Source organism: Thalassophryne amazonica, chromosome 15 (assembly GCF_902500255.1).
Source record: "Thalassophryne amazonica chromosome 15, fThaAma1.1, whole genome shotgun sequence".
Lineage (NCBI taxonomy): Eukaryota > Metazoa > Chordata > Actinopteri > Batrachoidiformes > Batrachoididae > Thalassophryne > Thalassophryne amazonica.
The window spans coordinates 67,010,941-67,038,296 of NC_047117.1; the positions used below are offsets into that span (position 1 = coordinate 67,010,941).

General features: G+C 41.1%; 1 protein-coding gene across 1 annotated transcript; it reads left to right on the forward strand.

Moving 5' to 3' along the window:
- Positions 1–582: 582 nt before the first annotated feature.
- LOC117526277 (serine hydrolase-like protein) lies at positions 583–27,350 on the forward strand. Its single transcript, XM_034188333.1, has 12 exons — positions 583–734; positions 14,347–14,490; positions 17,052–17,165; positions 18,912–18,953; positions 19,050–19,069; positions 19,201–19,275; positions 25,066–25,172; positions 25,268–25,347; positions 25,452–25,486; positions 26,651–26,727; positions 26,830–26,917; positions 27,198–27,350. Exons 1-12 carry the CDS (start codon positions 680–682, stop codon positions 27,339–27,341), a joined length of 981 nt encoding a protein of 326 aa, XP_034044224.1. The 5' UTR covers positions 583–679; the 3' UTR covers positions 27,342–27,350.
- The last annotated feature ends 6 nt before the right edge of the window (positions 27,351–27,356 follow it).

A 27,356-nucleotide genomic window follows, 5' to 3' on the forward strand; every position in this document is an offset into this window, starting at 1 on the left:
AAGAGTCAAGCAGTTGCTCAGCCTGAAACCTTTCTCAAGTTACTGAGTAGGAATCCAACTTCTGATGGTATTTTCTTTTCTTTTCTTTGTTCCCCCCTAGTCGGAGATTGAAAATTCCCAGTTTCCTTGGAAGGCAGCATTAATCCAACAGAGTATGTGCTGTCTGAGTGTCCTTCTAGAATCTAGATAATGATTGTGAGAGGTTTAAACATTCACTGGCATCACTCACACGGTGGCTGTGTCACTCTCATCATGTGTTCATAAGGTCAGCAGAAGAGAGGCTGATGTGTTCCAGCTATCAATGTATTATAAACTTCTCTGAGCTAATCGGAGGCTCTCTGATGCGGCGAAGAACATATTTATGTATTTTCAAGTCAATGACATAAAACATAATAAGTTAAATCATAATGACTTGCTAAATTTTTTTCATTTTTGCACTATGAGTGACTGAATGCATTTTTTCCATGAAGGAGGTGGGTGAAAGGTAAGCCCCTCCTCTTACTAGTGCTGATTGGCTCGAAGTGCAGCCTGACAAACGTTTAACCAATAGCAGCTTCAACTCGCGCCACTTGCTTTGCGACACCCGGAAATTAGCGAATGTCAACTCGTTTTGTTGTTACTTTTCACCTCTGAAATAGTTTTAAAAATACATTTTTTGCAGACGTCTTCCTCCAAAACGATGCAAGCTTTGAAAGGTGTCAGATATTTAACATCCACTACTCTAAAACAAGCAGGTAATTCGCTTCAAATTTTGTAATGTGCTGTAACGTGTAAAAATAAGCGTAAATATTTTGTCTCTTGCGGTTTATTCAATATTTATACGTTTTTTTTCTCCATTACTGCTTGATTCGCATTGTGTTTGTGTGAAAAAGACACATTTTAACTTGGTATTAGTCTCGTTTTTAGACAAAATATGTTTAAAAGCCTGTCAAATTTTAGATATACAGTGTACAAAAATGGCCGACTTTATTATTATTATTATTATTATTATTATTATTATAATTTTCAACGTAGCAAATAATTAATATAATGAAGGCGAAACCTTTGACCGGGCAGTGTTTTTCTCTATGGAAAAATATTGAAGTTGTTTGAAATACTGTAAAAATTGAAGCTTCAATTGGCCAATATTATTTTAATAATTTTATTCAGGGGTTGATGGTTTCATTCAAAAAGTGATGTTTACACAACAAAAGATATCTATTCTTCTGACTTATGTGACACTGACAACATGTATAACATGTATTAAATTGCAATTATAAATATACTGAGAGATATTTAATGACCATCATAAAACAACAACATTTTATTTCAATGAAAGTAGATACTTATGCTATGTACAATGTAGAAATATTCATTACAGGAACTCTAATTATAATTAAGCAACAAATTAGTGACAATTCACAGTATTTCTATACTAAAAAGTATATATTATATAATATATATTTAAAATTTCCATTATGAATAACAATTCATACTATATATATATATATATACGAGGTCTGTGAGAAAAGTAACGGACCTTATTTTTTTTCAAAAACTATATGGATTTGAATCACGTGTGATTACATCAGACATGCTTGAACCCTCGTGGGCATGCGAGAGTTTTTTCACGCCTGTCGGTTACGTCATTTGCCTGTGGGCAGTCTTTGAGTGAGGAGTGGCCCACCTTCTCGTCGATTTTTTTCATTGTTTAGGAATGGCTCAGAGACTGCTGCTTTGTTTGATAAAAAAATTTTCAAAACCTGTAAGGCACAACTGAGTGGACACCATTCCATAAATTCAGCTGGTTTTCGGTGAAAATTTTAACGGCTGATGACAGATTTTGGAGTTTTACTGTCGCTGTAAGGACGGCCCACGGTGCCTGACGGCGATCTCTGCTCCAAGGCGGCGTCGTCTCGCTGTTTCAAGCGGAAAACTTCCTAATTTCAGGCTCTGTGGACCCAAGACGTCGTGAGATAACAGAGAACTTTCAGAAGATTTCGGGATCAGGAGTTTATCCAGACATTCCACTGTTAAAGGAGATTTTGTAATGAAAGAACGTGCGGGCAGATTCGCATGTCGGGCCGGACATGACCGCGGGGGGTCGCCACAGGAAAAACACCTCCGTTGGAAACCTTAACGGAGAAGTTGGAACATGCCCAAGCTGTTAAACAATTTCTCAGATACTCACTTCCTGAAAGCCATCAAAAGCCACCTGAATTTTACAAATGGTTTTCAACACGGAGGTGCTTTTCATGTCGCGGCGTGAATGGATTTGCCACTTCGTCACGGATCCGACTCGGCAAATTCGTCCGCACGTTCTTTCAATACAAAATCTCCTTTAACAGTGGAATGTCCGGGTAAACTCCTGATGCCGGCTTCTTCTGAAACTTCTCTGTTCTCTGACGACGTCCTGGGTGAACAGAGCTTTAAATTAAGATGTTTTCAGCTCGACACAGCCAGACGGACGCCACCTCCGACCGCGCCGCGCCGATCCGCTTTGTGGGCTGTGCTTAAAGCAAAAGAAACTCCACAATCTCTTATCAGCCGTTAAACTTTACACGGAAAACCAGCTGAATTTCTGGAATAGTGTCCGCACGGATATCCCTCACCGGTCCTGAAAAAATTTGATAAAGCAACGCGTGCCGTCTCCCTGCAGCTTCTCAGACAAAGAGATTCCGATGGGAGGGGTAGTCCACACCTCACTCAAAGCCTGCCCACAGGCGAATGACGTCACCGACAGGCATGACAAAACTCACGCATGCGCACGAGGGTTCAAGCTTGTCTGACGTAAAAACATATGAATCAAATCCATTTATTTTTTGAAAAAAAATAAATAGGACCGCTTTTTTTTATCTTGTCCGATACAGCGACCGCATCGCTGCAGATGCTGCACCAATCCGTCTGTCGTTCTCACGCTCCATCCGTCCCTCACTCGTGAACAAGACCCCGAGATACTTAAACTCCTCCACTTGAGGCAAGGACACTCCACCGACCTGAAGAGGACAAAGCACCTTTATGTGGTCGAGAACCATGGCCTCGGATTTGGAGGTGCTGAGTTTCATCACGGTCGCTTTATACTCGGCTGCAAACCGCCCCAGTGCACGCTGAAGGTCCTGATTTGATGAAGCCAACAGAACCATATCGTCTGCAAACAGCAGAGACAAGATTCTGTGGTTCCCAAACCAGACCCCCTCTACACCCTGGCTGCGCCTAGAAATTCTGTCCATAAAGATAATGAACAGAACCGGTAACAAAGGGCAGTCCTGGCGGAGGCCAACGTGCACTGGAAACAGGTTTGACTTACTACCGGCAATGCGAACCAAGCTCCTGCTGCGGTCATACAGGGACCGGATAGCCCTTAGCAAAGGACCCCGGACCCTGTACTCCCGGAGCACCCCCCCACAGGGTGCCCCAAGGGACATGGTCAAACACCTTCTCCAGATCCACAAAGCACATGCGGACTGGTTGGGCGAACTCCCATGAACCCTCAAGCACCTGATGGAGCGTGTAGAGCTGGTCCAGTGTGCCGCGACCAGGACGAAAAGCACACTGCTCCTCCTGAATCCGAGGTTCGACTATCGGTCGAATTCTCCTCTCCAGTACTCTGGAATAGACCTTACCGGGGAGGCTGAGGAGTGTGATTCCCCTGTAGTTGGAACACTGGCTTTTCAGTCGTGTGACTATCCGAGAAATTGTGGATGAGCTGGACATGACAGAACATGTCCTGTGAGGCTTCATCACGGCGTTGCTTTGCGCCATGCAGCTCCGTCCCGATGCGCAAATTTCTCCGCTCCTCTTTCCATGACAAAAACTCCTGTAACAGTGGAATGTGCCATTCATTTCCAAACTGAATGCTCTGTTGATACGGGACATCGTCTGACTACCACAGAAATTGCAGAAGACGTGGACATCAGCACTTTTTCGGCACATTGAGACAGACGTGCGGAGAAATTCGTGCTTCGGGACGGAGCCGCTTGGCGCAAAGCAACGCCGTGATGAAGCCTCACAGGACATGTTCTGGCATGTCCAGCTCATCCACAATTTCTCGGATAGTCACACGACTGAAAAGCCACCTAAAGCCATCTGAAAGCTGTCCTGTGAGACCAACACGGAGGCGGTTTTGTCCCGCGCCATGAGCGGCTCCGTGGCGCATCCCTCCGCTTCTCTTTCCATGACAAAAACTCCTGTAACAGTGGAATGTGCCGAAAAAGTGCTGATGTCCACGTCTTCTGCCATTTCTGTGGAACTCAGACAACGTCCCGGATCAACAAAGCCTTCACTTTGGAAATGATCTGGTTGTTTCAGCCGGGTTTCAGCCTGTCGATCGGCGCTCGGAGTGCGCCGCGCTCTCAGCCGCTGTGGGCGGTCTTTAAACCGGCTGGCGCACTCCTTAATCTGTGTAATACCCATAAAATCTTCCCTGAAAGCCATCTGAATTTTCCGAATGGTGTCTACCTGGAGGTCTCTCACAGTTTCTGGAAAAAGTTGATGCAGCAAAGCTCCAAATCATTCAGACATTTTATTCGCAATAAAAATCCGATGAGAGGGGTGGACCACTGCTCACACAAAGCCTGCTCACAGGCGAATGACACAACCGACAGGCGCGAAAAAACTCATACATGCGCACGAAGGTTCAAGCTTGGCTCAGGCAATCACACGTGATTCAAATCTGTATGGTTTTCGCAAAAAATAAAAAGGTCGGATAGTTTTCTAACAGACCTTGTGTGTGTGTGTGTGTATGTATATATATATATATATATACACTCAACAAAAATATAATGCAACACTTTTGGTTTTGCTCCCATTTTGTATGAGATGAACTCAAAGATCTAAAACTTTTTCCACATACACAATATCACCATTTCCCTCAAATATTGTTCACAAACCAGTCTAAATCTGTGATAGTGAGCACTTCTCCTTTGCTGAGATAATCCATCCCACCTCACAGGTGTGCCATATCAAGATGCTGATTAGACACCATGATTAGTGCACAGGTGTGCCTTAGACTGCCCACAATAAAAGGCCACTCTGAAAGGTGCAGTTTTATCACACAGCACAATGCCACAGATGTCGCAAGATTTGAGGGAGCATGCAATTGGCATGCTGACAGCAGGAATGTCACCAGAGCTGTTGCTCGTGTATTGAATGTTCATTTCTCTACCATAAGCCGTCTCCAAAGGCGTTTCAGAGAATTTGGCAGTACATCCAACCAGCCTCACAACCGCAGACCACGTGTAACCACACCAGCCCAGGACCTCCACATCCAGCATGTTCACCTCCAAGATCGTCTGAGACCAGCCACTCAGACAGCTGCTGAAACAATTGGTTTGCATAACCAAAGAATTTCTGCACAAACTGTCAGAAACCGTCTCAGGGAAGCTCATCTGCATGCTCGTCGTCCTCATCGGGGTCTCGACCTGACTCCAGTTCGTCATCGTAACCGACTTGAGTGGGCAAATGCTCACATTCGCTGGCGTTTGGCACATTGGAGAGGTGTTCTCTTCACGGATGAATCCCGCTTCACACTGTCCAGGGCAGATGGCAGACAGCGTGTGTGGCGTTGTGTGGGTGAGCGGTTTTCTGATGTTAATGTTGTGGATCGAGTGGCCCATGGTGGTGGTGGTGGGGTTATGGTATGGGCAGGCGTCTGTTATGGACGAAGAACACAGGTGCATTTTATTGAAGGCATTTTGAATGCACAGAGATACCGTGACGAGATCCTGAGGCCCATTGTTGTGCCATACATCCAAGAACATCACCTCATGTTGCAGCAGGATAATGCACAGCCCCATGTTGCAAGGATCTGTACACAATTCTTGGAAGCTGAAAATGTCCCAGTTCTTGCATGGCCGGCATACTCACCGGACATGTCACCCATTGAGTATGTTTGGGATGCTCTGGACCGGCGTATACGACAGCGTGTACCAGTTCCTGCCAATATCCAGCAGCTTCGCACAGCCATTGAAGAGGAGTGGACCAACATTCCACAGGCCACAATTGACAACCTGATCAACTCTATTCAAAGGAGATGTGTTGCACTGCATGAGGCAAATGGTGGTCACACCAGATACTGACTGGTATCCCCCCCCCCAATAAAACAAAACTGCACCTTTCAGAGTGGCCTTTTATTGTGGGCAGTCTAAGGCACACTTGTGCACTAATCATGGTGTCTAATCAGCATCTTGATATGGCACACCTGTGAGGTGGGATGGATTATCTCAGCAAAGGAGAAGTGCTCACTATCACAGATTTAGACTTGTTTGTGAACAATATTTGAGGGAAATGGTGATATTGTGTATGTGGAAAAAGTTTTAGATCTTCGAGTTCATCTCATACAAAATGGGAGTAAAACCAAAAATGTTGCGTTTATATTTTTGTTGAGTGTATATATATAATATGAGTGGACACCATTCGATAAATCCAGCTGGTTTTCTGTAAACATTTTAACGGCTGATGAGAGATTTTGGTCTGGTAGTGTCGCTTTAAGGATGGCCCACGGTGCCTGACAGCGATCTGCGCTTCGAGGCGGCAGCGTCTCGCCATTTCAAGTTGAAAACTTCCACATTTCAGGCTCTGTTGACCCAGGAAGTCGTCAGAGAACAGAGAACTTTCAGAAGAAGTCGGCATGAGGAGTTTTTTTTCGGACATTCCATTGTTAATGGACATTTTGTAATGAAAGAACGTGCGGGCAGAGTCGCATGTTGGGCCGGACCCGACCGCGGGGGGTCGCGACAGGAAAAACACCTCCGTTGGAAACCTTAACGGGCAAGTTGGAACATGCCCAAGCTGTTAAACAATTTCTCAGTTACTCACTTGTTGAAAGCCATCAAAAGCCGCCTGAATTTTACAAATGGTTTTCAACACGGAGGTGTTTTTCCTGTCGCGGCACACACAGATTCGCCGAGTCGTTTCCGCACGCACGTCTTTCATTACAAAATGTCCTTAAACAGTGGAATGTCCGCATAAAGTCCTCATGCCGGCCTTTTCTGAATCTTCTCTGTTCTCTCACGATGTCCTGGGTGAATTAAGCCTTAAATTAGGATGTTTTCAGCTCGAAACAGGCCAACGACGGCGCCTGGAAGCGCTGCGCGACGTCCCGCTCCATGGGAAGTCCTTACAGCGACAGAAACACCCCATAATCTCTCATCAGCCGTTAAACGTTTCACCGAAAACCAGCTAAATTTCTCGAATAGTGTCCACTCGGATATTACTCACAGGTCCAGAAAAAATTTTGATAAAGCAAGGCGCGCCATCTTGAGCAGCGTGTGAAACAAAGGAATTCAGCCGAGAGGGCTGGACCACATCTCACTCAAGGCCTGCCCACAGGGAAATGACGTCACCGACACGCGTGAAAAAACTCACGCATGCGCACGAGGGTTCAAGCATGATTGGTGTAATCGCACGTCATTCAAATCCATATAGTTAAAAAAAAAAATAAATGTCGGTTTCTTATCTAATACACCTCGTGTATGTATATATATATGTGTGTGTGTGTGTATATATATATATATATATATATATATATATATATATATATATATATATATATAAATTTGATTCTTTCTTAAAGATTCGTAATCAGTGTCATAACAATATATATTATTTATGCCTAATTCATAAATTTGATTATAAATGACTAATTACCACTGAGCTCCTTTTAATAAACTAATCCATCAGATAGTCAGATTTCATCTGCTTCAATTACTTTTACGACTATCTGAAGAATACAGGATTACTGCACAGGGTATAAGTCTACCACCTATTTTTTCTCTTATTTTGTTTTGTGGATGTTAGCCTCCTGACTTACGCTCCAGTCCAGCTGGTGGTGGTAATGCTCTGTATAAGCTGGTTGCCAACCACCGTTAAATGTGAAGAAGAAGAAAGTCAGATTCGGATGGATTCTTTTCTGAACTACTTTCTTGATCGAAGCTATACAGTTACGGCGGTAATGCAGCTCACTCAATGTATTCCTACGCCAGCCTTTCGCTGGTGTCCGGCGTGACGACGGAACACCATTTCTCATGCACCTTGGTGTCTCCCATCATGCGTCTTGTGTACTTCCTGTTTTAACTTCCTGTTTGCGGTGACGGAAGTGTACTTCCGATTTGTGGCCATGAAAACTCAGTTGGATGTACTACGGACTCACTCGTGCTAGTCTGTCATCATCCTCGCTTCAATCTTTGGCAGAGCCGCTGACCGCTGCTCATTAAAAATAAACACTGCTCAGCATTAAAGGCTAAACAAGATTGTAGAACAAAAAACATGTTGATCAATGCGTTATTGATTAATTGATTGATTATCCTCTCCTGCTTTTAAGCTGTAAACAAAATAATAAAAGGTTAGTTGACTGGAAGGGCATCTGGCATACAACTTACTGGAACTTACAAATATGATGTTTTACTGACATTCATTTTCTATACCCACTTACTCCAGTCAAGGGTCACAGCGATGTTGAAGCCTATTCCAGCAGTCGTAGGGCAAGAGACAGGGTACACCAACACCAGACTATCACACGGCCACATATTATTTTGAGGTTGGTCATCCGGGCATTTAACCTCTAGGGGCGGGTTTTGGTGGTGGAAACATTGTCAAACTCAATACAAATACATGTAATTTAGTCACTTTTCAAAGGAGTCAGACTCGTCAGTAAAGTCAGTTTAATGTGCAGTGGTTCATTTCAGGTCAGCTTGATGTATAAATCTCACTGTTTTCAACAGAAACAGAACAGCATACAGCCTGAGTGAGGTTTCACCATGTGGTCAGTCATGGAAGTATGAATTCTTGCCTTTGTATTGGCCACTTCGCCGAAGTGACGTGGTGCCGACCTCGAGAATAAACAGACAGACACATTCACACCTACGGTCAGAGCCAACAGTAGACCATTGTTAAACTGTTTGGCACATGTGCACTGAGTACTCCGCAAGTCACCCTGAGCAGAGCCTTTTAATGCGGGCATGTAGGTTCTATGTAACTACACGGACATGACTGAATCCATGAATAATATAGTGAAAAATGCCTGTAACTCCCCCAAACAAAGGTGAATGAAGTTCCTTAAACGTGTCTCAAGGTGACAATCAAAACAATAAAACAATATTTAGTAGATAACATTGGTGCGATCAACTGTGATCAACTATGCACTGTGTGTACATTTTTGGCACAGTGTTATTCGTGAAAATCATTCAGTATTATGATGATCAATCAATTAATTCAATCAATTTTATTTATATAGCGCCAAATCACAACAAACAGTTGCCCCAAGGCGCTTTATATTGTAAGGCAATGCCATACAATAATTACGTAAAAACCCCAAAGGTCAAAACGACCCCCTGTGAGCAAGCACTTGGCGACAGTGGGAAGGAAAAACTCCCTTTTAACAGGAAGAAACCTCCAGCAGAACCAGGCTCAGGGAGGGGCAGTCTTCTGCTGGGACTGGTTGGGGCTGAGGGAGAGAACCAGGAAAAAGACATGCTGTGGAGGGGAGCAGAGATCAATCACTAATGATTAAATGCAGAGTGGTGCATACAGAGCAAAAAGAGAAAGAAACACTCAGTGCATTATGGGAACCCCCCAGCAGTCTAAGTCTATAGCAGCATAACTAAGGGATGGTTCAGGGTCACCTGATCCAGCCCTAACTATAAGCTTTAGCAAAAAGGAAAGTTTTAAGCCTAATCTTAAAAGTAGAGAGGGTGTCTGTCTCCCTGATCCGAATTGGGAGCTGGTTCCACAGGTGAGGAGCCTGAAAGCTGAAGGCTCTGCCTCCCATTCTACTCTTACAAACCCTAGGAACTACAAGTAAGCCTGCAGTCTGAGAGCGAAGCGCTCTATTGGGGTGATATGGTACTATGAGGTCCCTAAGATAAGAAGGGACCTGATTATTCAAAACCTTATAAGTAAGAAGAAGAATTTTAAATTCTATTCTAGAATTAACAGGAAGCCAATGAAGAGAGGCCAATATGGGTGAGATATGCTCTCTCCTTCTAGTCCCCGTCAGTACTCTAGCTGCAGCATTTTGAATTAACTGAAGGCTTTTCAGGGAACTTTTAGGACAACCTGATAATAATGAATTACAATAGTCCAGCCTAGAGGAAATAAATGCATGAATTAGTTTTTCAGCATCACTCTGAGACAAGACCTTTCTAATTTTAGAGATATTGCGTAAATGCAAAAAAGCAGTCTTACATATTTGTTTAATATGCGCTTTGAATGACATATCCTGATCAAAAATGACTCCAAGATTTCTCACAGTATTACTAGAGGTCAGGGTAATGCCATCCAGAGTAAGGATCTGGTTAGACACCATGTTTCTAAGATTTGTGGGGCCAAGTACAATAACTTCAGTTTTATCTGAGTCTAAAAGCAGGAAATTAGAGGTCATCCATGTCCTTATGTCTGTAAGACAATCCTGCAGTTTAGCTAATTGGTGTGTGTCCTCTGGCTTCATGGATAGATAAAGCTGGGTATCATCTGCGTAACAATGAAAATTTAAGCAATGCCGTCTAATAATACTGCCTAAGGGAAGCATGTATAAAGTGAATAAAATTGGTCCTAGCACAGAACCTTGTGGAACTCCATAATTAACCTTAGTCTGTGAAGAAGATTCCCCATTTACATGAACAAATTGTAATCTGTTAGATAAATATGATTCAAACCACCGCAGCGCAGTGCCTTTAATACCTATGGCATGCTCTAATCTCTGTAATAAAATTTTATGGTCAACAGTATCAAAAGCAGCACTGAGGTCTAACAGAACAAGCACAGAGATGAGTCCACTGTCTGAGGCCATAAGAAGATCATTTGTAACCTTCACTAATGCTGTTTCTGTACTATGATGAATTCTAAAACCTGACTGAAACTCTTCAAATAGACCATTCCTCTGCAGATGATCAGTTAGCTGTTTTACAACTACCCTTTCAAGAATTTTTGAGAGAAAAGGAAGGTTGGAGATTGGCCTATAATTAGCTAAGATAGCTGGGTCAAGTGATGGCTTTTTAAGTAATGGTTTAATTACTGCCACCTTAAAAGCCTGTGGTACATAGCCAGGAGAGACAGGAGAAGCCGCCATGCTAAACCGGCTAAGAGCTAGTAGCTGCGCTAAGCTAGCGGATTCCTAAAAACATGCAAAGTGAATGTGTAAATAATTTAGAGGTGATTCAGCAGAGGGAGTGCTTTAGTTAAGGCACGTGAAGATTACACTGTGAAACAAATCGTTATCTAGTTAACTAGATCAATCTAACTGTGCAGATTAAACAGCTAACAGATACAGCAAAACACCGCTGTGCTCCGGAACAGGAAGTGATACAATACCGCAGTGAGAGCCAACCACCAGTGATAGAAAGATGAATGATAGAAAGAACTTGTGTGAAACTACATTTAATGTCTTGATTCAACATGCTTCACACAAATGATAGCTGTGTTTGGGGAGGAAAGCTGGAAAAACGGTGGACTTTTCCATCACAAAGTGATGTCAGGGAGTTTGCAGAACACAATAACTTCTGGAATAAGGTGCAAGAGTTGAACCTCGTGTTTTGGACAAACAGGCACTTAACGCTCCCCATGCCGACAGTGGAGATGGGAGCTTGCGCTGAGTCACGCAAGATTTACACACTACTGAGCGTGAGTGTTAAGAATGTAACAGTGTGTTGTCCCTCAGGACACATGTGCCTTCATAAAATGGCAAGGGAAATTTGTGTATGTATGTGTTATACAATAACTGTCAAAATAATGCATTAATTTAGATTAACTAATGACAGTACCTTTTACACATTCATTTTTAAAAACTCGAGTAATGGCACTTTGATCCTTTTTGTTTTGACATCACTCACTGGTCTGTAATAGTGTTTCTGAGCGCAATAACTGGTTTGGAGGTTCATGCTTTTGGACTCTTTTGTGCTCAGTTTAAACAATACCAGACCAGAAGTCTATTTATTTATTTATTATTACTCCTAGGAAAAAAATAGCATGATCAGCACATCCACAGCACACGGATTAGCTTCATGTTGTTTTTCGATGTGAGGAATAAAAGCCTAATGGTTCCTACTGGTCAGTGACACACGTACGTGAAATACTGTTTAATACTTTTCGTACCAAAGGAACTTGCTTTCAAAGCTGTGAGTGTTATATCTCAAATGTGGGGTTTGTACATGAACATCAGTTATGTCTCAGATTAGGCTTCAATGATCATTGATTAATAGTCACACGGACCTCTTACAGGGTTAAAACTGTCTAAAAAGGCTTGATTTATGATGTTTTTCATTCAGATTTAGTTGTTCAATGGGCAGATTAAAAAAATGAGTATTGGATGGGGCATATTGTGCAATCAGTTTTTAGCCTCAAAAATGTCATGCGTTTGGTAGTTAATGTGCAACATCTTTAAAGTCCCACAATTCAATGAATGTTTTCAAAGATATTCTCCTGATTTACGAGGAATTTATAACTGCTACAACTTGTTTAACACCTCTATGACATATGTAACAGAAGTAACCCCGATAGCCTCCAATTTGACCTCAAATTAAAAGTAGGCAACACAGTGACTTAGTGGTTAGCACAGTTGCATCACAGCAAGAAGGTCATGGGATTGTTTCCTACCTGGGGCCTTTTTGTGTGGAGTTTGCATGTTCGCTTTTTGTTCCTCTGGGTGCTCCATCTTCCTCCCACATCCAAAGACATGCAGATTCGGTGAATGGTAAACTTTGAATTAACCGTAGGTGTTCATGCGAGTGTGAATGTGTTTGCTTGTCTATATGTGGCGCTGCAACAGACTGGAGTTCTGTCCAGGGTGTACACTGCTGCACACCATATGACTGCTGGGATAAGCTCCAGCCTAAATTGTGCTCAGTATGCTCATGAATCCCCATTTTTGCAGTGCTCATATATTGCTCAGTTTATTTTTATGCATTAAATTATTTTTGCAGTTGTTTTTAAGAGTGAATTTCTTTTCTTCATTGTTTTTATGTTTCTGAGAGTCTGTGTGTGTTTAGTTTGAAGTAAGCGATAAAGATTTGGAGGTCTTTATCGCTCACTTACCTTCGCCTGCCTCTATTTTTGACTCTAATGCTCTTTTGACCTTATCATTTGACAAAAACTCTACGTATTCAACTTTGGGGCAACAGTCAGGTGAAAAATGACCCCAGTGGAGGCTGTGGGAGCGACAGTTACTTTCACACCAGTCTGGTGATGAATGGACACAACACCTGAGTGTAGTAGTGGAACCAAAAACAAAATAAAAAAAACACACCAACAGTGATTAAAAGTTTAGAATTAATTTTTTTGTTAACAAACAAGCAATCGGAGATTTCTGACGATATATGATTCACATCATGTCCCGGACTTTACCTGGATCCAGATTCCACATCACAATGCAATCATTGAATACTGATCCAGAATTGTCCGACTGATCAAGATGTTGCAATCTGATATTTAATTCACAAGCTGAAACAAAATAGTATCTTCCCGATCTTGGTTTTACATTGTGATGTGGTTTCAGTGAAGTAGTTTTGACGTAATCCTTAAAAGTGTACAAAGTGAAATCCTGATCCAGAATCCGGATCCAAATCACCTCCAAAATTTAAGTCTTCCAAAGCCTAACACCAATGTGTGGTGAAAACTTGGTGAAAATCTGTTATGTAGTTTTGACGTAATTTTTAGAATGGCATGAGCAGTGGGTCACCCCTTTGAGTCTTGTCTGCTTGAGGTTTCTTCCTCAGTATCATCAGAGGGAGTTATTCCTTACCACTGTCACCTGTGTGCTTGCTGTAGGGGTTGGTAAGGTTAGACCTTACTTATGTGAAGCACCTTGAGGCAGCTATTTTGTGATTTGGTGCTGTATAAATGAAATAAATTGAAATTGTAATCCTCAAAACTCGACAAAGTGAAGCATACAAATTAAAATCCTGATCCAGACCTGAATCCCATTGAACATCTATGGAGAGATCTGAAAATGGCTGTGCACCAACACTCCTCATCCAACCTGAAGGAGCTTGAGAGGTGCTGGAAAGAGGAATGGGCAAAACTGCCCAAAGATAGGTGGACCAAGCTTGTGGCATCATATTCAAGAAGACTTGAGACTGTAATTGCTGCCAAAGGTGCATCAACAAAGTATTGAGCAAAGGGTGTGAATACTTATGTGCACGTGATTTCTTAGGTTGTTTTTTTGTTTTGTTTTAATAAATTTGCAAAAAAAAATAAAAAAAAATCATATTGTCATTGTGGGGTGTTGTGAGTAGAATTTTGAGGGGAAAATGAATTTAATTCATTTTAGAATAAGGCTATAACATAAAATGTAGAAAAAGTGAAGTGCTGTGAATACTTTCTGGATGCACTGTAAGCGCTTGTGTTTGAGCTGCAGACTAAAGTTGTCCTGATCAGTTTCAGAGCTCTCCATACCAGTGCCTTGGGGTCAGATCAGAGGTGTAGTCTGGGGTCCTGATCATGGACAACCTGTGCTGTGTCTGCATGGCTGGGCTGACAACTGCGGCACATTCAACACTCTTGTTCCACTTCTCCCAAAAGGTAATTTCATATTCATGATTTTTACCTGCATAGCCAAAGGCTGCACAGGTCTGGGAATTGCTTGATTTCTTGTATGTGTCTGTCTACGTATCTGTGTGGTCAATATGTGCTTAATATCTTGAAAAAGACTTTTGTGTATCAATGTGAAATTTAGTACACAAGGTCACCTCACTAAGGCCTCAGACAAGTTCAGTGTTGAGCATGTTTTAATTATAATTATGGCCACCAGGGTGCAGAGTTTCTGAAACATTATGTACAGGATATCTTGAGAAAGACTCCATGCATCAATATGGCCTAGTTCAAAAATAATGAAGCCAAAGTGTGACATAACCATCAAAATTTAAAAGTGGTCTTTTTTGTGAAATGTTATCATTTTAGGCATGGTTATATATCAGAGTTTCAATATTTCTATTTGTCTTGGTTCAGTCATTGCTAGAAATTATCAGTGCATACTATATACTATAATGTGCTAGAGCGTAACACTTGCGACAACAGTTGGAGGTATCTTCTTTAGTCTGCAAAAGCATGAAAGAAAGAAATTCTGTCCATTAGTTCCTGGTATTATTGAACAAATAATATAATTATTCTATTGAAGCAGAGTAGGAGATATAGCTAGGGTTTTGACACATAAATCAAGGACTTATTCTCAGTGTTACGCTTGTGACAGTTTTACCTTGCTTTAGAAACATGATGTTTTTTCTAGGAAATTACATTTCTACCTTTACAAAAATGTATTACTGTGTGTTAGTATGAAGCACAAACAAACAAACTGACAAAATACAAGGTTATTTCTTTAACATTCAGCTTTAAATAATAATAATACAATAACATGCTTTTGTAGGGTGGTATGCATTTTCAAGAGGCCCGACGTCCATGCCCAGTCGCCAAAAATGACAACTATTCGCCCAAGTTAGATGAGGGCGAATAGCTGTCATTGCGGGTGACGGGATGGACAGAGGGACTCAGAAAAATGCATACCGCATGACAACAGCATGTTATTTGCATTATTATCACTTTTTACTGAGATACACAACACGTCACGCGTACATAAAAAGTTGTCTCACTTAACTTTTGTCGTGTCGCCTGGTGCGCGTGCTGCTCTCCAAATTCGGCAGTGCGTCCTCATCAAGCTGGCTGCTTTAGCTGCTGTTCATTGTCGTACTATCCATGAGAAAATCATCCCGAATATCCATATTGGGACCAAAACACACTTCTCGCCTTTTCATCTTTTCCTCTGCGGACAGTTTTTTTTTTTTTTCCCTTCTGCGGACAGTTCTTGGGCTGCACACTATGACGTCATTTGTTTAAACACAACGGGCGGGTATAGCCAGATAACGTTGACGTAAATCTACGATATCGGCCTAGCAATGCCCCGGTAAAATGATAATAATGCTAAATATCAATGTCACACAAAATTGATGAAAAAAGTGCTATTTTTGGGGTAAATTTCGTGCATATCTCTGGAACCATGTGGAATTTTTCCATGAAATTTTCAGTACCTGTCAAAGAGACTATAGGCAACTCACAGATAAATCTGGACGGCGCTAAATAAAATAATGGCTTGTTCATGACAAATGCAATGCAGATCAGCAGTTAGGCTTCATTATTTTTGAACTAGGCCATATGACAACTGGGGCACATTTAGCACTCTTCTCCCAGAAGGTATTTTAAAGCCATAGGGCCTTTTGAAATTTCATAAAAGTTGAGAAAATTTAGTTTCTACCAAAATCCAACCATTATAATATAGGTTTATTTTTGTAACTTGTTGCAAAATTACTGCTCATTTTAATGAAGAGGACATCTTTTCCTTCATCGCCGTCATGCAGACTAACTACAGTCTGTGCACATCTGTGAAGTTTTGAGATTGCCCATGATCCATTTTAAGTTAACATCCATCAGATTTCTTGCAAATCACTTCCAAATCTACCAAATGTTGGTCACAGCATCTGATCCCTTGAATTCTCCCTTCAGGGGTTGAAAATTTAAATTGCTCCCAGACAGCATGACTTTAGATCATATTGGCAATATCATATTATGAATCCCTTATATCTAAATGCTAAGGAATAAAATTATAGTGGTGTCAAAGAAAATTGACTTAAATCATAAAAAAACAGTGGCACTGTTCATTTTAATATTCATGATTTTTACTTGCATAGCCAAAGGCAGCGCAGGTCTGAAAATTGCTTGACTTCTTGTATTCATCTTTGTATCTGTGTGGTCAATATGTATGTAGTAAGACTTTGTGTATTATGGCTTAACTTGGTCCATGAGGTCACCACACTCAGGTCATCTCAGACAAGTTTGATGTTGGGTGTTTTTTTTTATTTTAATTGTGGCCACTAGGAGGCCAAATGTCTGAAACATAGTGTATGAGATGAAGCCAAAAGGCCTTAATGGATCGACATGAACCATGCTACTGTAGGTTACGGTATATCTTGCTAGAGCCTTGCATAAGTTCGAGGTTAGTCTCAGCAACACAGGTTATGGTATGCATTGCCCTTGTGTGTTTGTCTTTTCTTTCTTTTCTTTTTTTTTTTTTGTAATCCTTTTTCTATTTTCAGAGTTAAGATATGTGGCAGTGGACCTACCAGGTCATGGCCTGTCAACTCATCGGCCTCTCGGAGTGTTCTACTCTTTTCCATCGTACGTGGCAGATATACTCAGGGTTGTTGATGGTGCGTGGATTTAACAAGTATGAGAACTTGTTTGCCCATCAAATAAAACAGTGTTGATACATGGAAGATCTCTTATGGTGCCAGTCAAACCACAGCAATGACAGTGCATGTACAAAGTATTCATTGCACTTTTTCCACAATTTTTTTATGTTACAGCCTTATTTTCAAATGGATATAATTCATTTTTTTGCTTCAAAATTCCACACACAATACCCCATAGTAATGATGTGAAATTTATTTCTAGATTTTGCAGATTCATTAAAAAAAAACAAATAAACAAACTAAGAAATCACATGGACATAAGTATTCACAGTTGACAGTGCATGTCAGAGCACTAACTAAGCATGAAGTCCAAGGAATTGCCTATAGACCTCCAAGACAGGATTGTCTCAGGGCATAAATCTGGGGAAGGGTACAGAAACATTTCTGCTGTGTCGAAGGTGCCAATGAGCACAGTGGCCTCCATCATCCATAAATGGTAGAAGTTCAGATCCACAAGGACTCTTCCTAGAGCTGGCTTCCCATCTAAACTGAGCGATCTGAGGTGAAGGGCCTTAGTAAGGGAGGTGACCAAGAATCTGATGGTCAGAGCTCCAGCATTCCTCTGTGGAGAGAGAATAACCTTCCAGAAGGACAACCATCTCTCCTGAGTAAAAGGCACATGGCACCCTGCCTGGAGTTTACAAAAAGGCACCTGAATGACTCTCAGACTATGAGAAACAAAATTCTCTGGTCTGATGAGACAGAGATTGAATGCCAGGTGTCATGTTTGGAGGAAACCAGGCACCATCGCTATAGTGAAGCATGGTGATGGCAGCATCATGCTGTGGGGATGTTTTTCAGTGGCAGGAACTGGGAGACTAGTCAGGATTGAGGGAAAGATGAATGCAGCAATGTACAGAGACATCCTGGATGAAAAGCTGCTCCACAGTGCTCTTGACCTTATACTGGGCAGACTGTTCATCTTTCAGCAAGACAATGACCCTAAGCACACAGCCAAGATATCAAAGGAGTTGCTTCAGGACAGCTCTGTGAATGGCCTTCAGTCGCCCAGCCAGAGCCCAGACCTAAATCCAATTGATCATCTCTGGAGACATCTGACAATGGCTGTGTTTATCAACTTAATGCTGTACTTCTGGACAATAAAGACATTCTATACTGTTCTGGGTGATATGGTGGCTTAGTGGTTAGCACTGGTGCCTCAAGAAGGTTGCGGGATCGCTTCCCACCCTTTGTGTGTGGAGTTTGCATGTTCTCCCCGTGTCTGCATGGGTTTCTTCCGGGCACTCTGGTTTCCTCTCACAATCAAAAACATGCTTGCTTAGGGTCTGCTCCTTTCTCTGCCCCTGTCCAAGGCAGTGTCTCTACATCTGGAGTTGGTCCCCGGGCACCGGACTGTGGCTGCCCACTGCTCCCAGTGGTTGGATTGTATCTAACTGTAATTAGGATGGGTTAAATGCAGAGGACAAATTTTGTTGTATGTATGTACAGTATATGTACAATGACAATAAGGGCTCTATTCTATTCTGTAATTGCTACCAAAGATGCATCAACAAAGTGTTGAGCAAAGGGTGTAAATATTAATATACATCTGATTTCTTATTTTTTTACTTCATTTTGGAATAAGGCTGTAACAACAAAATGCAGAAAAATTGAAGCACTGCGAATACTGTATGTTCTCTATACAACAAAAACACTGGAATACTGAACTGCTGTGCTTGATGATCTGATAAATTCCACCCGCAGCTCTCCAGTGGACAAAATTCTCCATCATTGGTCACAGTATGGGTGAGTGGAAAGTTAAAGGAAAAATGATCACGCTTATGATGTCTATGATATATTCATGTGCCTGTTTTGTTTTTTCTTTCTTTTTTAAATTTGCAGGGGGTAACATTGCTGGAATGGTAATTAATTGCATCATAAAACGCCATTGTGTTTTTCATTTTTTTTTAACACCTCCTTCCCTCCCCATACAAAATGCTGTATTTTCGAGTGTGACATCATTGTTGTATTGTCTTGTTTTAATTTTTGATAGTTCAGTGCGCTGTATCCAGAGATGGTGGATGCTGTCGTACTCTTAGACTCCTTTGGATTCTTCCCTACAGTTCAGGTACTTCAGTCATTTTTACACTGCTTTCTGTAGTAGCTGTTGCATTATTTAATTTTATCTGTTATTATTTTGCATTCTTAAGGGTGACAAGGATTTCAGGCAGTGTTACTCAGATTCAACTCCTCACAGTCCTTAATGGCTCACGCTACCGTACACCTCATTATATCTACTGTAAATGTACACACAGGTTTATAGTTTTTCCACGCACATGCACTCAGTATACTCTGTAATTCATTCATTCATTAAAATTTAGCAGATTCTTATTACCCGAAGCCAAAATATGGTTATCGGGTATTGATAAGCCCTTGCTTTCCGTCCATCCATCTATCTGTCCGTCTGTCTGTGCTCAGCATAAGCCCAGTCCCATTACTGCCAGAGTCTTCAAATTCACAGGGAGTATTCTTGGGACACAGACCTTGGACAAGTTCAAAGATGGCTATCCTTGACCTATTTTAAAAGGTCAAAAGGTCACATTTCTTTTCTTATTGTTATGCTCATACGGCTGACAGCATGAATCATGCAAAGCCGCATTTTGGGTATTGGTAAACATAACGACTTGCATGAGGGATTCTGGGAAGGACATGGTGAGAGCCAGCCAGCGTACAGAGGCATTGTAACGTCATTGGCTGGTCTCTCTCTGGCGGCCAACAGGGCGGGATCCACTCCGAAACCACTGCATTTCTGTGTAGAGTTACACAGTTTCTCATATATTATGTTAAAGCTAGTGAGAAATAAGCACTTCTAAAACTGAAAACACTGTTGTTGTAACCTGATAACACCTCTCGAGTGATTTACAAGACATCTCGCGGATGTCAGCGTCACGATCATCACACGCAGTCGAAGCTAATGTCCGGTCTTGTCAAAAGCTCATGTATGCACACACGCATGCCCTCCTGCAGACGCTGTTAAACGTAAATAAAATATTGTTTGAGTGATTGATTGATTGATTGATTGAGTTTATTCTGTAACATCAATATAAACATACAGAGGTGAATATATCAGTGATACACAGGTAACACAATAAAGCAAAAATGCTCATTGTGGTCCTTGTGAAATTATCATGTGACAAAATAGAGGGGTTTGATTGAACATGTACAAATTGTAAAAAGACAATAGAATCTTAATAATTAATGTAAATAACAGTATGCTCATATAGCTCAGGGTATTTTAGGATTGCATTATATATATATATATTTTATATTAATCTCCCTGTTTTGTTGAATAATTTCCATTTGTATTTCCACTTTGTTTGCTGTTGCCCATGTTGTTCCAGACAGTTTTTTGTTGTTATTTGTCACTGTCACTCTTGTTGTTTATTTAATCATTTTGTGTCCCCTTAATTTATGGAGGAAAATAGGAGTACCTGCAATATTAAAATTGTATATATTCTTAATATATGAGCTAACTGTAACTCATAATAGTGAATTATATAGGCAGAGTTGGTGGGGGGGGTGATTAAAAAGTGTTAATTTAAGTTTAGATACAGATTTAGATAAATCATGGATATGAATGTGTTGGCAGTATTGGGATTTCAGTTGTTTCTTAAATTTTGACAAAACAAAAGTAAGTCCCTTCGGCTGCTCCCTTGTTTGCATTCAGGATCACCACAGCAAATCCAAGGTAGATCTGCATGTTGAATTGGCACAGGTTTTACATCGGATGCTTTTCCTGACACAACTCCACGTTACACGGAGAAATGTGGCAGGGGTGGATTTTGAACCAGGAACCTTCTGCTCTGAAACCACTTGCAATAACCACTTGGCCCCCAAATTTTGAAAGAACAACTTCCAATACTCTATTTACCCAATTCCCAATGAGGTAGCAACGTTGGGCTAGCAACACCGGTGCCTGTTTTTATTTCCAAATACAGTATCGAAACACAAAAGACATGTTTCACTGCATATCTCCTTATTCATCTCCTAAAATGTTCAAGCCAACATGAAGGCAATTGAATACAAATTACAGGTCAGGGATGCTCTGCACACAGGCCTGCCTTTTTCTTTATTTTGGGTGTACTGAAATCAACCCCGGATCAAATTATACATAGAGCCACTTAGTTTATTGAAGGACATATTGCTCAGAATTCATAACAACTCAGATTTTGGCTATTAGAGGTCATGTGATGATCTACTGTAGCTGTATTAATTTGTGCACTTCTGTGAACAGTCCGTAAGCATATGCTAATCAAAACAAACAGCTACAGAAACTGCCAAAAACAAAGTAATTGCTGTTCCGTGTGTTTCCAACAGTGTTTATGTCACTGAGCAAATGTCCCAGTGCACTGTTGAATGGACTGTAGACAAACTGCTGCTAACGTTAAGAATGGAGTCACGGATTAATGTCAAAGTTTAAATAAGTGTGATGTCATGTCATGATGACTCATTTTTAAAGTGATAACTGTGTTAATTTTGAAGCAGCCATGGTAAAAAAATAAAATAAAAGTTGAGGATGAAGTATCTCTTCTCTCTGTATGGAGCACTGAACTGTTGTCGCGGTCCCCCCCTAAAAATCGGTCCCATTTTGTACACTGCGCATGCATCATTTTGGAGCATGCATGCATTATTTTGGAGGGGAATGATTAGTAGACACCAACTGCAGTCTGAACGGTCCCCCCTTCTGATCGGCCCCCCTGCCTTCACTACGCATGCGTCATTTTGGAGGGAAACTTAAATGGATGGATGGATGGATGGATGGATGGACTATGAGTCTACACAATCTGTCAACCTAGACAAGAATTCTTAATTCTTGTAGATGTAATGATTAATGTGTACAGAGTAATAACTGACTTGTGATTTACTCAGGCAGATTGTAAACTTCACCCTTTGTCAAGTTTTAATATATTAATGTGCCAATCTGACCATGTGATAACATTAATAAACTAGAAGGCTCTATTACACTCGTCATTTTTTATGTATTAATGTGACAATCTGATCGTGTCATAATATCAATAAATGAAAATGATCTATTACACTCATATTTTTTTTTCTCTTCTGGTTTTTGGTAAAACTAGCGGGGTAAGTGCAATCCTTCAAGTACTGCTTAATCACCTCCATCAGTTCATTGTAGTCACGAACAGTCTTTCCACTGTTCAAAACTCTCTCTTCAGTGGCATCCATTATCACTAATATATATGTATCAAAGGCTAGATCGCAAGCAAGCGTCCTATTCCTTTGGCAGCAAAGTGAGTGTTGACTGATTTTAATGGAAGTAAACTATGCGCTTCATCACTGTTACGCGCATGCGCAGTATGCAAAAGGAGACTGATTTTAAGGGTGGCCGTTCAGACTGCGACACCGGGCAGCGGTCGCGACGCTCGTGCACATTGGCGAACTAATGGAAAGTCCATATCTCCTGAAAATAATGTATTTCTGACTTTTTCCAAGCATTTGCTCCCAAGTCCACTGATCTGAATGAATGCTGAGTTGTCACTTTCGTATGGTCAGTAGTTTGATGGTCTGATGTAGCAATGTTCATTTCACTCTGTTTGGTCTTGTGCTGTTTCTGCGTTTGCTCGAACTGACGTCACCCGCCAAGCAATGGCAAGTAAAACGTCTTACGAAAATGCACCTGCTGACTCATTGAGAGGTTTAACTGGTCATGACCACGTGTGTGCAGATAGACATATAATCACGAATACTTTGATGTTGTGCTATTAAATTAAATATTAAGTAACATGCAACATGTTCTTTAACTCAGTGGTGCTGAAAGTTCATAAATATCTAACTTACCAAAGCTACTTAACTTCTTATTCAGATTCATAATTAACTACAGGTGGTAGCTTCTCTTTGCAATGTAAAAATGTTTTGTTTGACAGCATTCTTTGGATTGTGAAACACAAAGGGTAAATCTTCAGTGCAGATCTGATAATGCAAATTGTAGATTTGCACACATCAGGAATGTTTCATGGAGCCTTTTTGAAATGACTGCAGGTTATAAGAACAATATTTCAAACAAATTTATATACAAGTTCCAGTTATTAGTATGTGTAGCCACTTTGCCAAAGTCTGGAAGAACACCCAAACTGTCAGCCTCAGGTGAGAGGAAATTGGTTTGGATGGTTAGAAACCACTCAGGCACAGGTTTGCCATGAAATGGAAACTTCTGGAACACCAGTGTGGCTGTCTACATTCAAGCACGTTTTGCATACCCATGGCTGTCATCCAAGAAAGAAACCCCTTCCCCAAAAGTGACGCCTTCATGTTCAACTAAAGTTTGCAACTTGAATCCACAAGGGATTAACTGTTGATGCAGAGCTCTCTTTTAAAGTTCATCTTTAACACTTGATCTCCAAATTAAGGGTCAAGCTAGGCTTCCTTTATAGAAACAAGTCATGTTTTTCCTTAAGTGCTCAGAAGCTCCTGATAACTGCTACCTTCCTGCCCTTGTAATCGCCTCACACACAACTGTGAGTTGTATGCCAAAGCTGGCATGCCCTCTTCGACTGTAAGGCATTATGCACATTGGATGACTCTGGTTTACAAGACTGTGATAGGACTGGTTCCAACCTATTTATCCAGTTTACTTAGGAGATCTGAAAGCCGTTAAGATCTGCGCTTGAATGGCATGTGCTTTCGTGTACCTCGTATATGCACTGAAACGAGAAAGAAAGCTTTTAGTTTTTCATGCTCCCTCTGATTGGAATGTCCTCCAATCCGAATGGAAAATGTGTGGGTTGATTCCTTTGAACACCCGTGTGCCCATGTTTTCAAATTCTGATTTGTTTTATCCTGTACATCGTTGCAATTTACGATGAGGAAGATGATTGTATTTTATTTATTAACATTCTCCTGATGATGTTAACCTGTCTATTATGATGTGTGCTGCTGCCTTTCTTGGCCAGGTCACCTTTGTAAAAGAGGTTTCGATCTCAGTGGGCTTTTATCTGGTTACATAAACGTTATTCTTACAGACGAACATTTTTATGGTCAGATGAGACAAAGATTGAGGTGTTTGCCCACAGTGACCAGAGGTATGTTAGGGGGTGTAAAGGTGAGACATTTAACCTCAAGAACAGTGAACCAAGTGATAAGCATGATGGTGATGCTATGTTCTTTGGCTGTTACGCTGAAAGTGGAACTGGTGTATTGCACGAAATGGATGGAATAATGAGTAATTAGGACTGCGTCAGAATTCTTAACCTCAAATCTTCAGCTAGATAGTTAAAACCTGGACACAGTTTGGTGTTTCAATAGGACAATAACCCCAAACTCACATTAAAGCAGGGTATGGCATGGATACACTAGGATAACATTAGGATTGTGTAATAACCTTCCCAAAGTTCTCACTTCACCTTTATCAAAAATATCCATACTGTACTTACACACCGGGTCAGCTCTGGGAAAGTGACAAATTTCATTGAACTCTTACCAGTTCCACCAAGAAGAGTGATCAAATATCCAACTAGAATTCTACCAGAAGCTTGTTGGTTACCCATCACAAATGTCTGGTCAAGGTGAAACTTGCCAAGGCATATTCAACCTAAAATTAGGTGTACTGAGTTGATATCAGAAAACCCCAACTAAATTCATCCTTGTGTGATGGATTCCACTGAGTTGTTAATGAGCTGTGCTCAAACAGTCTGACAATGACTATAAATAAAGATGCAGAATTTGGCTTGTGTTTTGAAAAGCATCACACCTCACGAATCCAGTGCAGCTCGTTTAATGCCAAGTTAAAAAAAAAAAAACAGTGTTTTCCTCTCAGTGATATTTGACAAAGAGCTGTGCTGCACTTTGAGTTGCAGTCAGTTGTTGAAAATTGCTCGCCTCATCATTTCTGTCTCTCCTGCAGAAAAAACTTCCCTGCCTGATGAGGCAGGGGATGGATGAGATGCTGCAGTTTGAAAAATTGAAAGAGAAGAAGGAGAAAGTTTACACTTATGAGAAGGCAGTTGAGAGGTATTCCAACTTTGCAGCTGGTGGTTTTTTTTAAAGGATAATTAACTAACTAATCCTGTGGAAACATTGATTGATAACTTTTTAATTACTTCTAGGCTGATGGCTGCCAACCCTTCTCTTTCTGAACAGTCTTCTCACATCCTTCTAGAGCGCGGTTTAGTCCACGTTGATGGAGGTACAGTTTTCAAATCTCATGTTTATTTTTTGATATTGAACTCTGTTTTCCAAAAAAATTAAAATAAAAACTTAATTCCTGTATGGTGTGATTTTCTATTGCAGGAGTTTGTTTCTCCAGAGATTTTCGCATTAATTTGGTAGGCTTTTACTTCACTGCACCAGCTGATCATTGATTATTTCTCCAACAGCCGGCCGTACACTACACAGTGATGCAATAGTGGCGCATCAAGGTAAAGCAGGAGTAGGGGTATAAAATATGTAATCGAGCAACATTATCGTTGTGGTTCTGGTGGGGGTTCAAACACCGGATGTCTTGCTCTTGAGACCAATTCACTACCAAGTCAGCCAAAGGATAATTGCCCGCTAGCCAATCTAGTAGGAAAATCTTTTCAATTTGGACTTCACCTTTTTACAATTAGTTGCATCATGATACAATATTGTATTGACTTTTTTGTTCAAAGATACGATATTTTCTGATTTTGCAATCTAACATGATTCAGTTCTTAAATCCTGTAGTAAAACAGTTTGTGCATTGAGCCAAATTAAGTGCACACAGTGCATTACATTGAGAGTGGCAATAACTGGCCAAAGTTATTATTGGCTTTATCTGGATAATAACAAACATGGAAATACATTTGACCACAGAAGAGATGTGATTTTGTTTGCTCAGAGAAATATGCACAAAGAGGTGGAAATTAGTCAAACCAAATCAAACAAGGAATGAATTATATGTGGCGCACATGTGACGGAGGCCAGCAGGAGTCACTGTGCATATGGTAGTCAATAGACCTCACTCCCCTGACAGCCAAAGGATTCTCTGGCCACTCAGGCCAGAGACTGGCCAACTGGCCAGAATGTCCTCCTCCCATGTCGGAGATCGTGAGTTCACTTCCTAAGGGGAGTGAGTGGGAGGAGTCAAAAAACACAACACAGAGCAAGCTGCTATACTTGCGCAATAGCATTTACAGCACTACAGGTTTTTTTAGGTGCTCCTCTTTCACTGGGATGGAAGTGTGTGTGTGCACATAAGTGTCTGTGCATCCCTGTATTTGTCCTTCTGCTTGTAATAATGTCTAGCAACACATAATGCACATTATGAGGTAACACAGGAAATACAACACTGGCTGCATCGCAGAAGTTTTGAGCGATGATGCGGTTGCACGTTCCTACTGCCGTTGCTCTGTACATTTTGCAATTCAATGTGTGTTTCTGTGTGATCCTGGTATAACATACATTTGTATCGCACCATTGTGTCATGTACCTGTATGTGTTGTTAGGTGTGTTTTATGCAACTTTTTCAGACGAACATTGCGCGCATCACCTTGCAAGAGAGTCTGGAGCTGCAGTCAAGGATTCAAGCCTCTGTTTTGGTTGTTCTGTAAGATGTTTCTCCAGTGCACATTTGACCATTGATAAAATGTATTCACGCCTGTGTGATGTTACTTTGTTAAATATACAAACTGTTTTCATGACTTTTCAGAGCTGACGACGGGTTTGGAAAACAAGTTCCTGCATCAGAGAAGAGTAAAGTTATAGCAGAGATTCTCCAGGCGTACAGGGAGAAAGATGTGAGTGTTTCTTTGGTGGCAGCATGTAGCTCCGCCTACTTCTCTGGTTGAATTTAAGCAGACAAATGCACAGTTCCTCAGAGGCAACAAAAAGTATTGTCGGTGCAGATGTTCTCACTTAACTACAACTTTGATCTTGTTTGATCACAAAGGTTGCTGGTTAGCACAGGATCAGTTAAATGTTTCTCATGATGGCAAGACTGTGATAATTTTGCTGAGCACCAAGAGTGAAGGTTCAGATGTCAGAATGCTTGTAACTTGTGCACTCTCTCTTTCTCAGCATTCGGTGGTGACAGTGCCAGGAAATCATCACGTCCATATCAATAACCCTGAAGTTGTTGCTCCAGTTGTGACAGATTTTCTGCAGATCAAAGTGCTCGCACGGGCAACTAGTTCAATTCATGGTCACATACCCAAGTTGTAGACTGCAGACACAAAA